The sequence below is a fragment of the Macaca mulatta genome, chromosome 4 (assembly GCF_049350105.2).
Source record: "Macaca mulatta isolate MMU2019108-1 chromosome 4, T2T-MMU8v2.0, whole genome shotgun sequence".
Lineage (NCBI taxonomy): Eukaryota > Metazoa > Chordata > Mammalia > Primates > Cercopithecidae > Macaca > Macaca mulatta.
The window spans coordinates 13459698-13482430 of record NC_133409.1 but is presented as its reverse complement, the minus strand read 5'-3'; the positions used below and the strand labels follow the sequence as shown (position 1 = coordinate 13482430).

The following is a 22733-nucleotide window of genomic DNA, read 5'->3' as shown; positions in this document are numbered from 1 at the left end:
GTCATCCACTGATTGGTACGGTGCCATATAATGAGTGACAAACATAAGCATGCATTATCAGTAATTAGGATTAGCACAAAAATAAGCACCTAGTTTTTATTAGCAGTTTTTAATAGCTTTCTTCCTGCTTCATAAAAATAGTTAAAACTATTTTTTAAATGATATTGATAGCTTATAGAGGAGAATTTTGCATGATCTTCTGCTCATCAGAATTCTTTTTTTTTTTTTTCTGGACCGGTATTAGTAAAACATCTATTCAATGTCCCTCTCAGAAGAGATATGAAGAAATAACATTTTTAAAAATCAGTTTTCCTCACTAATCTGATGTCTTCAGAACATAAACAGTTTAACATGTAACATAAATATTCCAAGAGGACATAATGAAGATCCTAAGGAAAACTCTGAAGATAAGCTATTATTTACTTCACTAACCAAAACACATTAAAAAAAAACAACCTATCCAAACACATTTCTCAACCAAGATAAGAATCGAGTATCTAACATCTCAGGCAAAACTGAAATGCACCTACTTGAGCGTAGAGGGTGGGAGGAGGGGGAAGAGCAGAAAAAAGAACTATTGGCTACTAGGTTTAAACCTGGGTGATGAAATAATCAGTACAGCAAACTCTTGTGACACATGTTTACCTCTATAACAAACCTGCACACATACCCCTGAACCTAAAATAAAAGTTTAAAAAAGCTGAAATGTTACACTTAGTAAGGAAGACCAAGCTAATGAAGAACATTCTGCAAGTGTAATCTGAATGCTTACCAAAACATAATCTTTAAAATTCCTTAAATTCAAGAGCACAAAAAAGGAGTATATCTGTGTTTTTAAGCAGCAATAATTACCATTCATCTCCCTAGTAAAATAAATATTATATTAATTAACACCACCTAAAGGCCAATAATAACTAGCTAAAAATCAAGGCTACTAATACGATTCCATTTTAAAAGTGAAGTGGTGATTGTAGATAGATATACTGTCGCTAAGAATAAAGTGCCTCAAAAATTCTTTCCTAATAAATCAGCAAGTATTGTACTAGGCTTAATAGGCCTAAGGATAATTTTTAGGCTCCACCACTAAAACATCTACCAAAACCCCACCCAGCTCTAGAACTGTATATTTAAACACATAATACAAGACTCTTCATATACCAAGGAAAACGTATAGCATAGCTGTTACTGGTAAACAAGAGCATTAGTGCTGGACTTAACTGCTAGTTACCAGCTGTGTGACCTTGGTCAAGTTACTGAACCTCTCTGACCCTCAATTTCCTCATCAATGCAACAAAAGCAGTAATAATACCTACCTTGCAATATTGTTATGAGACATAAAGTAAACTCTCAAGAAATGAGAGACTATTAACTTTGACTATTACCTATGTATGATATATATTCTAGTATTAATATAATTCTGTATTATTAATGTATAGCTACATAGAATTTTAGCTGTAGCTAAAATTATATTTAGCATTATACAGTTATTAAGAACACAGGCACATAGAAAAACACTCAATAAACAATAACTAATATTATAGAGCATATATAATAGATGGAATATAAGCATTCTAGTAAATACATGGGCAATACCTCAAATAGTTCATAAAAGATGGATTTAACTAGTATGTAAACAAACATGAAAAAAATCAGCCATATTATTCTGTAAATGCTGATTTTGGGTTCTGTTAATGCTGATTTTGCTTCAGAAATGCTATTATATGGAAGGGGAGTGGGACTTAATATGAACTCTTTCAGTCATTCATTTATTCACTACTTATTCATTCATTCTCAGACACTGTTCTTTTTTTTTTTTTTTTTTTTTTAGACGGAGTCTTGCTCTGTCACCCAAGCTGGAGTGCAGTGGCCGGATCTCAGCTCACTGCAAGCTCCGCCTCCCGGGTTCACGCCATTCTCCTGCCTCAGCCTCCCGAGTAGCTGGGACTACAGGTGCCTGCCACCTCACCCAGCTAGTTTTTTGTATTTTTTTAGTAGAGACGGGGTTTCACCATGTTAGCCAGGATGGTCTCGATCTCCTGACCTTGTGATCCGCCCATCTCGGCCTCCCAAAGTGCTGGGATTACAGGCTTGAGCCACCGCGCCCGGCCCAGACACTGTTCTAGAAACCTGAGATGCAACAATTAATAAAGATTCATGCATTCAAGTTTACATTCTGGGAATACAGATAAATAATAAACATAATAAATAAGTAAATTACATATAATATGTTAAAAGGTGATATATGATATGGGAAAAAAGGTGGGTAAGGGGCATCAGAAGCGTGGAGGTCAATGGTAAGCTGCAATTTCAAATAGGGTATTAAAATGGGCCTTGTTAAGGATGTAACTGAGCAAAGATGAAATGAGGGAGTTGCTCTTAGGAATATGTAAGGGTGTGAGGGAAACCCCACAGCACCAGTTGCTGCCTAGGCATTAAAAGTAGAACCCAATGGCTTAAGCCTGTGGCCAGAGATAAGAGCCTAGAGGCATAGCTCTTGCTTACAAGATGGGGCTCCTCACTTTTCCTGTTGCTTCCTTTACTTTAAACGAACCATTCAGGCTTTTGCTCACAAGCATAGTTAGCCACATCCTATTCCTACATATATATAAAATACACATATACACGCATGCTGCTAGTTACCATACTCTCTTTCTGCCTGACTCTTCATTACTGCCTCCTGTGACCAGGGACGAAGGACTGGCCTTCTGACTCATTGCTCCCTCCCTGCCCAGCATCTGTAACAATCAGTCTTTGAACTTATTTTCTATTGTAGTGGTGTATTGACTTGCACCTCCCCTCTGAAGAACCAGGGTCTGCCCCAGGCCAGGATTTTCCTGGGATGCCAGGAAGAACACAACATCAGGCTCCCAGTGCCAAAGCAATGGTCAGACGGCATAAACTGGACATAAGTCAGACAAGAGCCACAAAGGCATATGCCAGTATAAACAAGCTTCCTGTGTGAGGGACTCCTTGGTCATGGGTCAGACAACCAGGCATCAGGCCGTTCTCCAGGTGAAAGAAGTTTCCTGTGAAAGGCAAGCTGTAAACACCTATATCCAGCTCCCTGAATTTCCTGTTAGGGCAAGGTTGCCAGCCGCTCTGGTGCTGGAACCCCAATTTAGCTGGGGGCTCTCAGAACAGAGGGACCACTCTGTGCAGAAAGAATGCCCAGTGCAAAGGCTCTGCTTGTTCGTTATAAATTGTGTGGTTGGTGGGGATCAGAGTGCTGGCGCAGCAACATTTTGGAGTATATTTCACCCTCTTGAGTTTTCGGGAAGGGGGATAAGTAAAGATTTGGACTTGTGATCATCGAATTTTGGTGTATTGGAGAAACTTCTTTAAGACCTGAAGAAGACAGTTCGGGATAGTGAAACCAGCAGAGATCACTTCTTCCCTTAGGGGGCACACTCTTGCCCTTATATTTTCATTTTCTCTGGCTCTTCTAACACTGGGTATATGCAGATATCGGTCTTTTCTTGAATGCAGTAGTAATCTCCAAGATTCAAGTTGGAATTGTAAAGGAAATAAAAGAGCAAGACTATTAACATTTTGCATTCTAGGATATTCAGGTCAAACTTGCTCAGGGGAATAGGGTCTCCCACACTGTCAACTCTTAAAATACAAGAATGCTATATTATGCAATAATTGGGAATGGGGGGAAAAAAAAAAACATGCTACACTAAAATTTGGGATCAAATGAAAGCAATCAATTTGGTATTGTCTTGTTTTGTCATCTCTGTGCATGTTTTCTTCAGAGCCCTGCGGGAAATAAGTAGTTGGCATAATACCCAACTACTAACTGCGGTTCCTTAACCTATGAAGAAAATAGGATTGAATCTATAAAGAAGGTAGGGAGCAATGAGTGAGGCTGAACCTGTAGGAGACAAGGTTAGAGAGGAAGTAGAAGGGTTTGAGCAAGGAAAATGACACTACCTTATATAACAGAGTATTTCCCCATTGGAGTACAAGCCCTTTTAATTTGGGTTTTCTGTTTCCTGTGGCCAAAAGCATTCCTAGCAGATACCTCATCTTTCTCTTCCTGGGCTTTAGCTCATCAGTTAATTCTCTTTCCACTGGAGGTAACAGATTTCATATTAAGGAAAGTGACATTTCCTCACAGTACTTCTTACCAATGTTTATGTTATCTTTTACAGATCACAGGGAAATACATCTTCACAGCAGATAGGAGCAAAATACGACTTGAATAGTTCTATTCTCATCAAGACTATTTGTAAGAAATAGGCACCGGAGATCGAGCTGAAGAAAAAAGATTTACTTGAAACTCCAGGATAGCGACAATACTGATGGCACCTTATGGGGTTTGGCTTGGAATTGGAGGTTGCTATGGAGAGCTCAGCAGCTGTCTAGGGAGTGCTCTAGTGCTCTTTCCCTTAAAGTGATTCAATTACTTTCTATATTTCTTTGTTTCTGTTTCATTAGTAAGAAGAGCTTCCCTCTGTGCCATTTAATTCAAATTCATTAGAGAGGGGCTAAGACTGGCCCATTTGCCAAGCCACACCATACAAGTCCAAGGTTGCTGAGAAGATTGTGGATTAACTACTTATAGATCAGCTGTCCAGGCATGGTCCATTTAGCTGTGGGACAGATAGGGCCCTGTCCTGTGATATGGAATAAAGGCCTTCAAGGCAACTGAGATGCATGAGTCAATGAATGAATAAATATCAAAGCAATTTGGACAGGGCAGGCAATAACAGGGATCTCTATAACATCTGCTTTCTCTCCATCAGCAAGCGGCATTTTATAAGAGCCTGTTTCCCCTGGATCTCTCTTATACTCAATATGTAATCTGAAAAATCCTTTCTGTGGCCTGCATTTCTTTGCAAGACTCAGTTCATTTGGAACGATAGTGTCCTGACAGTTGTTTTTGTTTCCTTCTTTCTAACATATCAACCTTTTGAAATCTGAACCCAATGGAGTATGTCAGCACAACCAGGCAGGTTTCTGGTAGGCCTTCACTATTAAGGTGGCATTATGACTCCTGTAAGCCCTAGGAACTTTTACTTTCATGAGCCCCATCCTCAAATAAAAAAACATTACGACTATGTTGGTATAAGGACAAATATAATACAGAATAGACAGATACAGGCTGGAGTCATTATTGATATATTCATTTAGGTCCTCAAATTTTAAAAGAAATTAAAATGTTTTCTTGATCCCTAAAAGTATCATGAGCCCCAGACACTGTGTCTGCTGCACCAACTGGGCAAGTTGCCCTGCTTGCTGTGTATCTTCTTTAGGATCACATGCTTTGCACAGTCAGATTTTCATAGCATCCTAACCTTCTTAGTCTTGCCTTCCAATAACGCTTATGCCATAAAAACATGCCAATCAGGCCAGGTGTGGTGGCTCACACCTGTAATCCCAGCACTCTGGGAGGCCGAGGCAGGTGGATCACCTGAGGTCAGGAGTTCGTGACCAGCCTGGACAACATGGTGAAACCAGTCTCTACTAAAAATACAAAAAAATTATCCGGGCATGGTGGTGCACACCTGCCATCCCAGCTACTCAGGAGGCTGAGGCAGGAGAATCACTTGACCCAGGAGGCAGAGGTTACAGTGAGCCGAGATCACGCCATTGCACTTCAGTCTAGGCAACAAGAGCAAAACTCCATCTCAAAAAAATAAATAAATAAAAGTAAAAAAGCCAATCGTTTCTCTGAAAGTTTTGAAATCTACATTTTTAAAGTTAAAGGTAATGATTTTTACATGATACCTAGGAAATTCTAATGCCTTTAGATTTCTCATTTCCATGTGGAGATATCAACTATTTTGCAGAATTAAATAAGATAAGGACGTAAAAACACATTGTAAACTACGGATCATTTTACAAAGGCTAGGTATTAATACACCTCTTTAAAAATTTAACTTCAATACCTTAATCAAAATTGTAACTATGCCAGTTCAGTTTTATTTAGAGATATTTTGGTTAAAAGGCGAGTAATGGAAAAATCAAGAGAAATGGCCGCTATTGATTCATCAGTGACTTTTATTCTTGAAAGCAGCATAACTGTTAAGTCAGTGCTTTTTCAAACAGCTCAGTGAGGCTCTTTTCCTGCAAAACATTGATGTGATTAGTATGCCTCTTCAGAACGACAGGAGAGCGTCTGTTCTTCTCCATAAAGCCTTTCCTTGGAAGACCTTTGCAGTTCTAAATACAAAGGTGAGTCCAGTCTGTCTTTTTTTTTTTTTTTTTTTTTTTTTTTAATTTATTTATTATTATTATACTTTAAGTTGTAGGGTACATGTGCATAACGTGCAGGTTTGTTACATATGTATACTTGTGCCTTGTTGGTGTGCTGCACCCATCAACTCGTCATTTACATCAGGTATAACTCCCAATGCAATCCCTCCCCCCTCCCCCCTCCCCCGTCCCCATGATAGGCCCCGGTGTGTGATGTTCCCCTTCCTGAGTCCGAGTGATCTCATTGTTCAGTTCCCACCTATGAGTGAGAACATGCGGTGTTTGGTTTTCTGTTCTTGTGATAGTTTGCTAAGAATGATGGTTTCCAGCTGCATCCATGTCCCTACAAAGGACACAAACTCATCCTTTTTGATGGCTGCATAGTATTCCATGGTGTATATGTGCCACATTTTCTTAATCCAATCTGTCACTGAAGGACATTTGGGTTGATTCCAAGTCTTTGCTATTGTGAATAGTGCCGCAATAAACATACGTGTGCATGTGTCTTTATAGCAGCATAATTTATAATCCTTTGGGTATATACCCAGTAATGGGATGGCTGGGTCATATGGTACATCTAGTTCTAGATCCTTGAGGAATCTCCATACTGTTTTCCATAATGGTTGAACTAGTTTACAATCCCACCAACAGTGTAAAAGTGTTCCTATTTCTCCACATCCTCTCCAGCACCTGTTGTTTCCTGACTTTTTAATGATTGCCATTCTAGCTGGTGTGAGATGGTATCTCATTGTGGTTTTGATTTGCATTTCTCTGATGGCCAGTGATGATGAGCATTTTTTCATGTGTCTGTTGGCTGTATGAATGTCTTCTTTTGAGAAATGTCTGTTCATATCCTTTGCCCACTTTTTGATGGGGTTGTTTGTTTTTTTCTTGTAAATTTGTTTGAGTTCTTTGTAGGTTCTGGATATTAGCCCTTTGTCAGATGAGTAGATTGCAAAAATTTTCTCCCATTCTGTAGGTTGCCTGTTCACTCTGATGGTAGTTTCTTTTGCTGTGCAAAAGCTCTTTAGTTTAATGAGATCCCATTTGTCAATTTTGGCTTTTGCTGCCGTTGCTTTTGGTGTTTTAGACATGAAGTCTTTGCCCATGCCTATGTCCTGAATGGTACTACCTAGGTTTTCCTCTAGGATTTTTATGGTATTAGGTCTAACATTTAAGTCTCTAATCCATCTTGAATTAATTTTCGTATAAGGAGTAAGGAAAGGATCCAGTTTCAGCTTTCTACTTACGGCTAGCCAATTTTCCCAGCACCATTTATTAAATAGGGAATCCTTTCCCCATTTCTTGTTTCTCTCAGGTTTGTCAAAGATCAGATGGCTGTAGATGTGTGGTATTATTTCTGAGGACTCTGTTCTGTTCCATTGGTCTATATCTCTGTTTTGGTACCAGTACCATGCTGTTTTGGTTACTGTAGCTTTGTAGTATAGTTTGAAGTCAGGTAGCGTGATGCCTCCAGCTTTGTTCTTTTGACTTAGGATTGTCTTGGAGATGCGGGCTCTTTTTTGGTTCCATATGAACTTTAAAGCAGTTTTTTCCAATTCTGTGAAGAAACTCGTTGGTAGCTTGATGGGGATGGCATTGAATCTATAAATAACCTTGGGCAGTATGGCCATTTTCACGATATTGATTCTTCCTATCCATGAGCATGGTATGTTCTTCCATTTGTTTGTGTCCTCTTTTATTTCACTGAGCAGTGGTTTGTAGTTCTCCTTGAAGAGGTCCTTTACATCCCTTGTAAGTTGGATTCCTAGGTATTTTATTCTCTTTGAAGCAATTGTGAATGGAAGTTCATTCCTGATTTGGCTCTCTGTTTGTCTGTTACTGGTGTATAAGAATGCTTGTGATTTTTGCACATTAATTTTGTATCCTGAGACTTTGCTGAAGTTGCTTATCAGCTTAAGGAGATTTTGGGCTGAGACAATGGGGTTTTCTAAATATACAATCATGTCATCTGCAAACAGGGACAATTTGACTTCTTCTTTTCCTAACTGAATACCCTTGATTTCTTTCTCTTGCCTAATTGCCCTAGCCAGAACTTCCAACACTATGTTGAATAGGAGTGGTGAGAGAGGGCATCCCTGTCTTGTGCCAGTTTTCAAAGGGAATTTTTCCAGTTTTTGCCCATTCAGTATGATATTGGCTGTGGGTTTGTCATAGATAGCTCTTATTATTTTGAGGTACGTTCCATCAGTACCGAATTTATTCAGCGTTTTTAGCATGAAGGGCTGTTGAATTTTGTCAAAAGCCTTTTCTGCATCTATTGAGATAATCATGTGGTTCTTGTCTTTGGTTCTGTTTATATGCTGGATTATGTTTATTGATTTGCGAATGTTGAACCAGCCTTGCATCCCAGGGATGAAGCCCACTTGATCATGGTGGATAAGCTTTTTGATGTGTTGCTGAACCCGGTTTGCCAGTATTTTATTGAGGATTTTTGCATCGATGTTCATCAGGGATATTGGTCTAAAATTCTCTTTTTTTGTTGTGTCTCTGCCAGGCTTTGGTATCAGGATGATGTTGGCCTCATAAAATGAGTTAGGGAGGATTCCCTCTTTTTCTATTGATTGGAATAGTTTCAGAAGGAATGGTACCAACTCCTCCTTGTACCTCTGGTAGAATTCAGCTGTGAATCCATCTGGTCCTGGACTTTTTTTGGTTGGTAGGCTATTAATTATTGCCTCAATTTCAGAGCCTACTATTGGTCTATTCAGGGATTCAACTTCTTCCTGGTTTAGTCTTGGAAGAGTGTAAGTGTCCAGGAAATTATCCATTTCTTCTAGATTTTCCAGTTTATTTGCGTAGAGGTGTTTATAGTATTCTCTGATGGTAGTTTGTATTTCTGTGGGGTCGGTGGTGATATCCCCTTTATCATTTTTAATTGCGTCGATTTGATTCTTCTCTCTTTTCTTCTTTATTAGTCTGGCTAGTGGTCTGTCAATTTTGTTGATCTTTTCAAAAAACCAACTCCTAGATTCATTGATTTTTTGGAGAGTTTTTTGTGTCTCTATCTCCTTCAGTTCTGCTCTGATCTTAGTTATTTCTTGCCTTCTGCTAGCTTTCGAATGTGTTTGCTCTTGCTTCTCTAACTCTTTTAATTGTGATGTTAGAGTGTCAATTTTAGATCTTTCCTGCTTTCTCTTGTGGGCATTTAGTGCTATAAATTTCCCTCTACACACTGCTTTAAATGTGTCCCAGAGATTCTGGTATGTTGTATCTTTGTTCTCATTGGTTTCAAAGAACATCTTTATTTCTGCCTTCATTTCGTTATGTACCCAGTAGTCATTCAGGAGCAGGTTGTTCAGTTTCCATGTAGTTGAGCGGTTTTGATTGAGTTTCTTAGTCCTGAGTTCTAGTTTGATTGCACTGTGGTCTGAGAGACAGTTTGTTATAATTTCTGTTCTTTTACATTTGCTGAGGAGTGCTTTACTTCCAATTACGTGGTCAATTTTGGAGTAAGTACGATGTGGTGCTGAGAAGAATGTATATTCTGTTGATTTGGGGTGGAGAGTTCTATAGATGTCTATTAGGTCTGCTTGCTGCAGAGATGAGTTCAATTCCTGGATATCCTTGTTAACTTTCTGTCTCGTTGATCTGTCTAATGTTGACAGTGGAGTGTTGAAGTCTCCCATTATTATTGTATGGGAGTCTAAGTCTCTTTGTAAGTCTCTAAGGACTTGCTTTATGAATCTGGGTGCTCCTGTATTGGGTGCATATATATTTAGGATAGTTAGCTCTTCCTGTTGAATTGATCCCTTTACCATTATGTAATGGCCTTCTTTGTCTCTTTTGATCTTTGATGGTTTAAAGTCTGTTTTATCAGAGACTAGTATTGCAACCCCCGCTTTTTTTTGTTCTCCATTTGCTTGGTAAATCTTCCTCCATCCCTTTATTTTGAGCCTATGTATGTCTCTGCATGTGAGATGGGTCTCCTGAATACAGCAGACTGATGGGTCTTGACTCTTTATCCAGTTTGCCAGTCTGTGTCTTTTAATTGGAGCATTTAGTCCATTTACATTTAAGGTTAAGATTGTTATGTGTGAACTTGATCCTGCCATTATGATATTAACTGGTTATTTTGCTCGTTAGTTGATGCAGTTTCTTCCTAGCCTCCATGGTCTTTACATTTTGGCATGTTTTTGCAATGGCTGGTACCGGTTGTTCCTTTCCATGTTTAGTGCTTCCTTCAGGATCTCTTGTAAGGCAGGCCTAGTGGTGACAAAATCTCTAAGCATTTGCTTATCTGTAAAGGATTTTATTTCTCCTTCACTTATGAAACTTAGTTTGGCTGGATATGAAATTCTGGGTTTAAAATTCTTTTCTTTAAGAATGTTGAATATTGGCCCCCACTCTCTTCTGGCTTGTAGAGTTTCTGCCGAGAGATCTGCTGTTAGTCTGATGGGCTTCCCTTTGTGGGTAACCCGACCTTTCTCTCTGGCTGCCCTTAAGATTTTTTCCTTCATTTCAACTTTGGTGAATCTGGCAATTATGTGTCTTGGAGTTGCTCTTCTCGAGGAGTATCTTTGTGGTGTTCTCTGTATTTCCTGGATTTGAATGTTGGCCTGCCCTACTAGGTTGGGGAAGTTCTCCTGGATGATATCCTGAAGAGTGTTTTCCAACTTGGTTCCATTTTCCCCCTCACTTTCAGGCACCCCAATCAGACGTAGATTTGGTCTTTTTACATAATCCCATACTTCTTGCAGGCTTTGTTCATTTCTTTTTCTTCTTTTTTCTTTTGGTTTCTCTTCTCGCTTCATTTCATTCATTTGATCCTCAATCGCTGATACTCTTTCTTCCAGTTGATCGAGTCGGTTACTGAAGCTTGTGCATTTGTCACGTATTTCTCGTGTCATGGTTTTCATCTCTTTCATTTCGTTTAGGACCTTCTCTGCATTAATTACTCTAGCCATCAATTCTTCCACTTTTTTTTCAAGATTTTTAGTTTCTTTGCGCTGGGTACGTAATTCCTCCTTTAGCTCTGAGAAATTTGATGGACTGAAGCCTTCTTCTCTCATCTCGTCAAAGTCATTCTCCGTCCAGCTTTGATCCGTTGCTGGCGATGAGCTGCGCTCCTTTGCCGGGGGAGATGCGCTCTTATTTTTTGAATTTCCAGCTTTTCTGCCCTGCTTTTTCCCCATCTTTGTGGTTTTATCTGCCTCTGGTCTTTGATGATGGTGATGTACTGATGGGGTTTTGGTGTAGGTGTCCTTCCTGTTTGATAGTTTTCCTTCTAACAGTCAGGACCCTCAGCTGTAGGTCTGTTGGAGATTGCTTGAGGTCCACTCCAGACCCTGTTTGCCTGGGTATCAGCAGCAGAGGCTGCAGAAGATAGAATATTTCTGAACAGCGAGTGTACCTGTCTGATTCTTGCTTTGGAAGCTTCCTCTCAGGGGTGTACTCCACCCTGTGAGGTGTGGGGTATCAGACTGCCCCTAGTGGGGGATGTCTCCCAGTTAGGCTGCTCAGGGGTCAGGGACCCACTTGAGCAGGGAGTCTGTCCCTTCTCAGATCTCAACCTCCTTGTTGGGAGATCCACTGCTCTCTTCAAAGCTGTCAGACAGAGTCGTTTGCGTCTGCAGAGTTTTCTGCTGCTTTTGTTGTTGTATAGTTGTGCCCTGTCCCCAGAGGTGGAGTCTACAGAGACAGGCAGGTTTCCTTGAGCTGCTGTGAGCTCCACCCAGTTCGAGCTTCCCAGCGGCTATGTTTACCTACTTAAGCCTCGGCAATGGCGGGCGCCCCTCCCCCAGCCTCGCTGCTGCCTTGCCGGTAGATCACAGACTGCTGTGCTAGCAATGAGGGAGGCTCCGTGGGTGTGGGACCCTCCCGGCCAGGCGTGGGATATGATCTCCTGGTGTGCCTGTTTGCTTAAAGCGCAGTATTGGGGTGGGAGTTACCCGATTTTCCAGGTGTTGTGTGTCTCAGTTCCCCTGGCTAGGAAAAGGGATTCCCTTCCCCCTTGCGCTTCCCAGGTGAGGCAATGCCTCGCCCTGCTTCAGCTCTCGCTGGTCAGGCTGCAGCAGCTGACCAGCACCGATCGTCCGGCACTCCCCAGTGAGATGAACCCAGTACCTCAGTTGAAAATGCAGAAATCACCGGTCTTCTGTGTCGCTCGCGCTGGGAGTTGGAGACTGGAGCTGTTCCTATTCGGCCATCTTGCTCCGCCCCCCTCCAGTCTGTCTTAATATGACTGAAGGAAGAAAGAGGCAAAGATCCCTCTTCCCTAGATGGATTAGTGTAACAGCATTGCTGGTGAAAATTCTTTCCCTTCCATCATAAATCTAGACTATTGGTAGCTATGTGTACCGGTTGCTAAAGGAGACCAATCATGCATGCTTTAGGATAAAAGCATCTTGGCCATATCATCTCCCCACTAATCCAGATTATAAAACACAGAAGAACAGGAAATAACTCACTACCAATTTAAATGCATAATTTCAGACAATCCTAAAACTAAGAGGAACTTTGAAAGTTCAACTAAGGCAATTCCCTCCCTTTATCACAGATACGTATGTTGTGAGGCTTCAACGAGATGAATCACTTGTTCTTTATATAACATTTTTTAAAAATACTAAAACATCTTTAAAGACATTGTTTTATGATAATTAGATTATCTTTGTGGTGTAGGGGAGATGTACAATCATCGACCAAAATTTAGAGGTGGGCAGACTTTTTCTATAAAAGACTGAATAGTAAATATTTTAGGCTTTGCAAGCCATATAGGGTCTCTGTTGTACTTTCTTCTTTTTCTTCTTCTTCTTCTTCTTTCAACTACCTTTAAAATTACAAAAACTTGGCTGGGTGTCATGGCTCATGACTGTAATTTCAGCACTTTGGGAGGCTGAAGCTGGAGGATCACTTGAGGCCAGGATTTGAAACCAGCCTGGGAAACATAGTAAGACCTAATCTCTACAAAATTGTTTTTAAAAATTTGCTAGGTATGGTGTATGAGCCAATAGTTCCAGCTACTCAGGAAGCTGAGGCAGGAGGCTGAACCCAGGAGTTTGAGGTTATGATGAGCTATGATTATGCCACTGCACTCCAGCCTGGGCCTGGGTAACAGAGCAGGACCCTGTCTCTTAAAATATGTGTGTGTGTGTGTGTGTGTGTGTGTGTGTGTGTGTGTGTGTGTGTGTGCGTGCGTGTGTGTATGTATGCATGTATACACTCTTCTTTTCTCACTAACCATAAAAAAACAGGCAGGTCAGATTTGCCCTGTGCGGCTGTGCAGGTTGTGATTTGCTAGCTCCTGAACTAGATAGTAAAACTGAAGCAATAAGAGATAATGTGTCAAATCACCTTATAAAACAATGATAAAATCAAGAGCAAAATTTAAATATTCATACCTCATTCAGTATAGCATTCTATATCTATGAAAAATCTCTACTTTACCTGAAATTCATCGAAACATAGGAGACATGCTTCTTCACTGATTTCTTCAGCTATAGGAGCTATTGGGTCATATGATTTAGCCATGAATCCTGGTTTCCTTTTTGGCAAACTCTGTTTAAGGCGATGTATTCCTTAAATGAATGAAATTAAACACAGATGAAATACATTAGTGTATTTTAGACAATTATAACATTTTAAAAATCTCTAAATGAAACTTTAGTATGGACATAAAATTAAGTTTAAATTTCATGTAAAACCAAATTTGATCATTGAAATTGTTTGCATTTTCTGTACTTCAAAATAAGTTGTTCAAATATTATTGTGTTCTTATAGTTGTAAGGAAACTTCAAGGTCATTCCATTTCTACTCTTCAATCATTTCAGAAATTACAAGGTAATAGACAAGTGACTAGATGCATCAACACATCCATCTTAGTCGTGTATTTCAGGGATGAGAGCAGAGGATATGATCCTGCCCAAGTAGTGTATATTATGTCTAGCATATGCAATCAGAATGTGTCCTTATCTCTAGCCTAATACACTAAGGCCAGTCCACTTCATTCATTATGTGTGTACTAAATGCTGCAAGTATTAGAGGAAAAAATCACATGATTCCTGCTCTGGGGAGGTTACAGTGCAACTGGTAAACAAATCGTGCAAAACTGGAATAACATAAGATCACTAGGAAAGCAATAAAGCTTCTATGCGTACTCAAACTGAATGCCTACATGCTAAGGTAACACAGAGTAAAGGACCTAATCAAGAATCACTTATTTAAACAGGTGCATTTTTAACATTTTTTATTGGCCCTTAGTAGAAACAGAAAACGCCTGAGCTTCATATAGTAATCTCTGTTCTCTGATTTGAAAGTATTAAATTAGTCTTAAGGACCAATTCTGGACACATTACTGACTGTTTCAACATAGCACAAAACAAATGGAACCAAATAAAATCTTACTGAAAGCAAAAATCTAATTTTTAAAAAGAGTATATGTTCATTCAATCAAGAAAACCATTCTGTAGTGTTTCCCCACTGAAAAAACTTCTTTCAGATCATTGCTTACTTTTGTGCACATCTAGCATGAAACCATGAAAATGAACCCGTTTTTTCCTCTTCATTTCCACATAAGCATAAAACATGTCCATCACCATTGTTTTTCCTGTACCTTAAAAACAAAAACAAAAAAAAATAAGAATACTATTAAATAGTATGTACTGATTGCTGTAAAGATTGTTCATTAGCTTTGAGATAATGAAACCATACTCTTCCACTGGGAAGCTGAAGACTATGTCACTTCTTTAGAACGGGGAGCTTACTTTGTATGTTAAACTAGCTAAAAATAAAATGCTGATATTACTCTTTTCTGTTAAAATCCTGTTTATAGGAAACACAACAATTACTTAACATTACAGGGGCTATTTCCCCCTGAAAACTATGTTCATAAACTGGCAAGATTTACAGTCTTCTCTTCCAAAAGACACTAGCATAAATAAAATAATTAATTAAAAATTTATTGGGTCATTACTATGCATGAGGAACTGTTTTAGGCACTACAGGAAAATTCAAAAATGAAAAATAAGAGAAGAGGCTGGGCACGGTGGCTCATGCCTATAATCCCAGCACTTTGGGAGGCCAAGATGGGAGGATTGTCTGAGCCCAAGGATTCAAGACCAGCCTGGGAAGACCAGCCTGGGAAACATAGCAAGACCCCCAACTCAAAAAAAAAAAAAAAAAAAAGAAGAAAGAAAAGAGAAGAAAGATGAAATATAAAGATTAGTATCTAACATAAATATTGAACATGAATCATATATGTAGATTAGAGCTAGAGAATTGCCAATTTTAACACTTCCATTTTTTAAAAGCTGAGAATATAGATCTCTCAAAATAAAACCTACTTGAGGAAATTCTGATACAGTCAATCCTTATAATTATCTAATTTTCAACACTAAAACTTTTAATGACTACAATCGAATCAGTAGAGTAGAATACTCTTATCTGAGAATTCAGTTACTCAAGGCCCACAATCAATCATAGTCTAAAGATATTAAATGGAAAACTCCAAAAACAAACAATCCTCAAGAATTAAATTATGCAGCTCTCCTGAGTAGCATGAAGAGACCTCATGCCATCCCATTCCATTCCACCCAGGACATAAATCATCCCTTTGTCTGGCATATCCACACTGTATTCACTACCCTCCCGTTGGTCACTTAGTGGCCTTCTCTGTTAAAAACATAGTATATATAAGTTGGGCGCGGTGGCTCACGCCTGTAATCCCAGCACTTTGGGAGGCCAAGATGGGCAGATCACATAAGGTCAGGAGTTCGAGACCAGCCTGGCCAACATGGCAAAACCCTGTCTCTACTAACAGTACGAAAATTAGCCGGGCATGGTGGTGGGCACCTGTAATCCCAGCTACTCAGGAAGCTGAGGCAGGAGAATAGCTTGAACCTGGGACGCGGAGGTTGCAGTGAGATGGCGCCACTGCACTCCAGCCTGGGCGACAAGAGAGAGACTCCATCTTAAAAAAAAAACAAAAACAAAAACAAAAACATAGGGTTCAGGACTATGTGAGGTTACAGGCATCCACTGTAACTATCCTCTATGAATAAGGGGAAACTACTGTAATTGAATATCCAACAGCCTGAGAATTTAATGCAGGTAGCATAAAATGTCTTATCCCCTCTCAGGAAGCCTAGGGCATTCGGGTCAGTGGCCCAAGCTCAGTTTGTACCTGGCATTCCTCAGTAAGCCAGACCAGCACGTGCTGGTCCAGTCTCACATCCTCCCTACTTCCTCGTCTCCCACCACCACAAGATTACTTCTTGTCTAGTAATTCCTTTGCAATTAATAGAATCCAAAGGCACTTCAGAAAGTAAGAAGATCTAAATCTTATCTTTTGGGTTTCCTCCATGCCACAAGATGACACTGGGCCCATGCCATTTGAATGTCAGAGTGCTTTTGTATATGAAAAAACAATCCACCAAACATTTTTTTATGAAGAAGTCATTTTGATGGCAAGTCATTCATTGCAAAAATATTCAGTACGGTATCTCTTGATATAGTGATTAGCAGTAGATTTTAAGTATTATATTTACCCAGAAAAGTTAACAAAGTTTCAAATTCTGCTGCATGCAGTGTAGTATACTTATAGATTCAGAATAAAGTCATGAATTATCTAACCAAAAATACATTAATTAATCATTAGGGTAAAGCAAATCAAAACTACAAGATATCACTTTACTTACATTAGAACGACTATTACAAAAAAAAGAAACAGAAAATAACAAGTGTTAGCAAGGATGTATAAAAATTGGAACCTGTGCATTGCTAGTGAGCATAACAATGGTACTGTCACTGTGGAAAACACTATGACAGTTCTTCAAAAAATTAAACACAGGCCAAGTGCAGTGGTTCACGCCTATAATTTCAGCACTTTGGGAAGCCTAGGAGGGAGAATTGCTTGAGACTAGGAGTTCAAGAAGACCAGCCTGGGCAACATAGCAAGATCTCATCTCTACTAAAAATTTAAAATATTAGCCAGGTTTGGTGGTGCATGCCTGTAGTCCCAGCTACTCGGGAGGCTGAAATGGGAGGATTGCTTGAGCCCAGGAGTTCAAGGTTGCAGTGAGCTATGATCGTGCTACTGCACTCCAGCCTGGGCAACAGAGAGAGACTTTGTGTCCAAAAAAATAAATAACTAAACATAGTGTGACCATAGGATCCAGCAATTCCACTTCTGAGTATATGCACAAAACAACTGAAAGCAGGGATTCAAACAAACACTTACACCTCAATATTTACAGCAGAATTATTCACAATAGTCAAAAGATAGAACAACCCAAACATCCATTAATGGATGAATGGACAAACAAAAAGTGGTATATACATAAAATGATACAGTTGGCCCTCTGTATCTAGTTTCCACATCCCCGGATTCAACCAACAGTGGATCAAAATTATTTTTAAAATAAAAAATAAGGAACAGGTGGATTGGCTTACGCCTATAATCCCAGCAATTTGGGAGTCCAAGGCATGCAGATTACTTGAGTCCAGGAGATTGAGACCAGCCTGGGTGACATGGCAAAATCCCATCTCTACAAAAAAATATAAAAATTAGCTGGGCATTGTGGTGCATGCCTGTAGTCCCAGCTATTCAAAAAGCTGAGGCAGGATGATCACTTCAGCCCGGAAGGTGGAAGATGCAGTGTGCTGAGATCATGCCACTACACTTCAGGACCTGGGTGACAGAGCGAGATTCTGCCTCAAAATAGTAATAATCATCCTATCCTCATAATATAAACAAAAAACAATACAGTATAACAACTATTACAGCATTTATGTACCACTTACATTGTTATAAGTAATCTAGAGGATTTAAAGTATACAGGACAACACACAAAGTTTATATGCAAAGGCTACACCATTTTACATAAGGGACTTGAGCATTCTCAAATTTTGGTAGCCAAGGGGATCCTGAAACCAATCCCCCATGAATACCAAGTATATTATTCAGCCTTAAAAAGGAATCCAACTCATATGCAATGTGCAATAATATGGATGAATCTTGAAGATATTTTGCTAAGTAAAATAATCCAGACCCAAAAGGAAAAATATTGTATGATTCCATTTATATAAGGTATTGAAGAATAATCAAATTCATAAAGACAGAAAGTAGAATGGTGGTTGCCAGGCCAGGGTAGTCAGAGGGTGGGATGTGGAAAATGTGGGAGAGAGGTAGAATAGGAAGTTGTTGTTTAATGGACACAGAGTTTCAGTTTGGGAAGATAAAAATGTTCTGAAGATGGATGGTGGTAATAGTTGTACAACAATATGAACAGAATCACACACTGAAAATGTTTAAAAGGGTAAATTGTATGTAATGTGTTTTACCATAATAAAAACAATTGAATACATTTTTTAAAACCTATAGTTAATATGCTTAACGGTAAAAGACTGAACACTTCTCCCCTACAATTTGACAAAGGCAAGGATGTCTACACTCATGTTCTGAAAATGGATGGTGGTAATAGTTGTACAACAATGTGAACAGACTTAATGATACTGAATTATATGCTGGAAATGTTTAAAAGGGAAAATTTTATGTTATGTGTTTTACCATAATAAAAACGATTGAATACATTTTTTAAAACATACAGTTAATATGCTTATTTGTAAAAGACTGAACACTTCTCCCCTCCAATTTGACACAGAAAAGGATGTCTACACTCACTATTTCTATTCAACATTGTACTGGGAGTCCTAGCTGGTGCAAGGAGGCAGCAAAAAGAAATAAAATGCATAAAACTTTAAAGAAGTAAAATTGTGTTTATTGGCAGATAACCTAATTGTATATACACAAAAAAAAAAATCCTAAAGAATCTACCAAATCACCACTAGAGTTAATAATTAAATTTAGCAAGATCATAGGATACAAGGTCATCAAAAAATCAACTGCATTTCTATAAACAGTAACGCATATAATGACATTTTGGTCAACAATCAATGGACAACATATCCAATGGTGGTCCCAAAAGATTATGAAGAAGCTGAAAAATTTCTATCACTTAGTGATGTCATAGCTATCCTAACATGGAAGCACAATTAATTTTTTTTAAATAAATTTCATGTAGCTCAAGTACACAGCACTGATAACATCTTGTATAAAGTAGCATACAGAAATGTCCTCGGCCTTCATATTCATTCACCACTCACTCACTGACTCATTCATAGTCAAACAGGCATCCCATATTTTATCTATTATACTGTATTATTACTGCACCTTCTCTGTTTAGATATGTGTAAATAAACAAATACCATAGTGTTACAACTGCCTACAGTATTCAATACAGTAACACGCTGTACAGGTTTGTAGCACAGGAGCAACAGGTTCTATAATACAGCTGAGGTGTGTAGTAGGCACATGTATCCCTGCATCCAAGCCAGGGAGAACTATGCTTCCTAACTCCTAACCTTAAAACCAGCCTACCTTTCAACTGGTGAAATTAGAATCTGTGTCAATGTGAAACATGTGAGGTGAAACCAGGAGGCAGCAGAAAAGGGGCTGATAAGCAAAATGTACTTTTATTCTCTTCTAGTGTACCAGAGAATTCATTAACCCTGCCATCACCACCGCAGTCGGCTGGTCAAGAGCTGAGGCTCTGTTGTGAGAAAGTCAGCTGTTGGGTATGAATGAAGCCACAAAATACTACTACCACAGCTTTTGGCTTCTATATGAGATGTGATAAACATTTTACAACAAAAATAATTCATTTCAAGATTGAACCATGATAATAATCCCTCCAACTCATACATCAACCCTACTGCAGTTCCCAGGATTTAGGTTCCACCTGGGTCAATCCTCTCAACACATCTGTGAAGAAAGAGGTGAAGTGAGCAGGACAAAGCCCAAATAGAGTGCAAGAATGGAGAGTGGGAAGGGAGTGCTACCAGGTAGGTATTCTCTATCCCATGAAGTCTCCTTAAAAATTATTTATTTAAATTTTTCTTAAAAAACAAAAAACATAAGAGAGGAGGTCTCACTATGTTGCCCAGGCTGGTCTCGAAATCCTAAGCTCAAGCATGTTTATTTATTTTTATTTTATTTTTATTTTATTTTATTTATTCATGTATTTATTTATTTATTTTGAGACAGTCTTGCTCTGTTGCCCAGGCTGGAGTGCAGTGGTGCGATCTCAGCTCACTGTAACCTCTACCTCCCGGGTTCAAGCAATTCTTCTGCCTCAGTCTCCTGAGTAGCTGTGACTACAGGCACCCACCACCATGCCAGGCTAATTTTTGTATTTTTAGTAGAGACAGGGTTTCGCCATTTTGGCCAGGCTGGTCTGAAACTCCTGACCTCAATGATCCGCCCCGCTCAGTCTCCCAAAGTTGCTGGGATTATAGGCGTAGGCCACTGCCCCTAGCCCAATTTATTTATTTATCTATTTTTAAGATAGGGCCTCACTCTGTAGCCCAGGCTGGAGTGTAGTGGTGCAATCTCAACTCACTGCAACCTTGATCCCCCAGGCTCAAGTGATCCTCCCACCACATCCTACTGAGTACCTGGAACTACAGGCACACACCACCATGCTCAGCTAATTTTTTAATTTTTTTGTAGAGACGGGGTCTCACCTTGTTGTCCAGGCTAGTCTCAAACTTCTGGTCTTAAGAAATTATCCTACCTCAGCCTCCCAAAGTGCTGATATTACAGGCATGAGCCACCATGCCCAGCCTTCTTAAAAGTTAGTACCTGTTTCCCAAGTCCAAAAAAGGAAAAGAATAAAGAATAAGAGCTTACGGTGGCATTTTGAGGCTATTCTCCCAGAGAGCCCCCCAGATGAAAACTTCATCTTTTATTACCTATTTTATTTCATTTTTGAGATGGGGGTCTCACTCTGTTGCCCAGACTGGAGTGCAGTGGCATAGTCATGGCTCACTGCAGCCTTGACCTCCCAGGCTCAAGTGATCCTTCCATCTCAGCCTCTGGAGTAGTTGGGACTATAGGCACATGCCACCATGCCAGGCTAATTTTTGTATTTTTTGTGGAGACAGAGTTTTGCCATGTTGCCCAGGCTGGTCTTGAACTCCTGGGCTCAAGCAATCCACCCACCTCGGCCTCCCAAAGTGCTGGGATTACAGGTATGAGCCATCATGCCTGGCAGATTACCTATTTTATAAGTGGTCTGAACTAAACTTACTATAGCCACCAAAATGTTCATCTCACTTCCCATTTCAGAATTCCTTTCTCTTCTCCTCTCTATATTATAAGGATGTTTCCAAACAAAGGTTGCCACACACCCAAACTATATGAACATCCCGTACTATCACATCTTTTCTCTTGCTTTCAAACACTCAGATGAATAACTTGTAATGTGCTTCCCTTCAGTTAGTTACCATATGGCTGTATTTTCTAAACTAAAATCCAACAACGTTCATAGGGTTTAAAAAAAAAAGTCCTTTTACAGAAGTGGAAGCAGTTGTGCTTTATCAACCATCTCCATTTATGGTCAGCTGGTTAAGGTAACAGGAGGAACAAAGTTGTTGATTTTAGCAATGACTTAATATGAAAGTGAAGGTACTGGAAGTAAATGTTCTCAGGAGGCAGAGAATGAGCCCTGACAACAGGATGAGAATCTTTAATGGTGCCCAAAGGTGCAGGAACATAAAATTGATCAAGTGTCTATTATAAATTGCTTTCTAAATAAGAAGTAAGTATACATTGGTCTCAAAAGTACTAATTAGCCAACGAACTAAGAAAAAGAATAGTTTGAGCTTCTTTTCTGTAATTTCAAGAACTTAAGGAATTTTAAGGGGCAATCTCTAATGTTCACTTTTGTGAACTAAATTATTCTTTTATTAGATTAGCTAAATCTGGAAATATAAAATGGATATTCAATGCAAGGCATCAGTAAACAAATTAGAAAAAGAAAGAACAGTTTAGAAAGGAACAGTTTTATCTTTAAGGCATTAAAACTACTTATTCGGCCGGGCGCCATGGCTCACGCCTGTAATCCCAGCACTTTGGAAGGCTGAGGAGGGCGGATCACAAGGTCAGGAGATCGAGACCATCCTGGCTAACACGGTGAAACTCCATCTCTACTAAAAACACAAAAAATTAGCCGGACGTGGTGGCAGGCACCTGTAGTCCCAGCTACTTGGGAGGCTGAGGCAGGAGAATGGCGTGAACCCGGGAGGCAGAGCTTGCAGTGAGCCGAGATCATGCCACCGCACCAGCCTGGGTGACAGAGCAAGACTCCATCTCAAAAACAAACAAACAAAAAAACTACTTATTCAATGCCCTTTTTTTTCTTTTCCTAAAAATGTTACTAATATTCCCTGCCATTACTCCCTCATAATGCAAATGTGTCGTGGCTATAGGGGAGCCTAGAGTGTGAATATTAGTCTAGTACAAAACTGACCTCGTTACATGTGAATGTGAGTTTTGAGTATGCCAGTAGAAGAAATAATTGATTGACAGTAAACTGAGGGATTAGAAAAAGTAAAATTTAAAAATTTAAAAAGACACGAAAGAAATAATTGAAAGCAAGGAGGCAATAAAGCCAAGTAGAAACCCCTTCATGATATCAATGACTGAGGGTGGCCAAGGAGAGGTTTAAGACTAA

The 22733-nt window shown here is 39.4% G+C and overlaps 1 protein-coding gene across 6 annotated transcripts in view; it reads right to left on the bottom strand.

Moving 5' to 3' along the window:
- The window catches only part of AFG1L (AFG1 like ATPase), a 253080-nt gene that overhangs the window by 174887 nt on the left and 55460 nt on the right, over positions 1 to 22733 (bottom strand). For all 6 annotated transcript variants that reach the window (XR_013416155.1, XR_001444556.3, XM_077999234.1 and 3 more), the window contains 2 exons: positions 14672 to 14773; positions 13609 to 13739 (listed from right to left, as the gene is read on the bottom strand). Coding sequence is in view for 4 of the 6 variants with exons in the window: in XM_077999234.1 (XP_077855360.1) it covers positions 13609 to 13739; positions 14672 to 14773 (233 nt within the window). In the remaining 2 variants the exon portion in view is untranslated. The remainder of the gene's footprint in view (positions 1 to 13608; positions 13740 to 14671; positions 14774 to 22733) is intronic.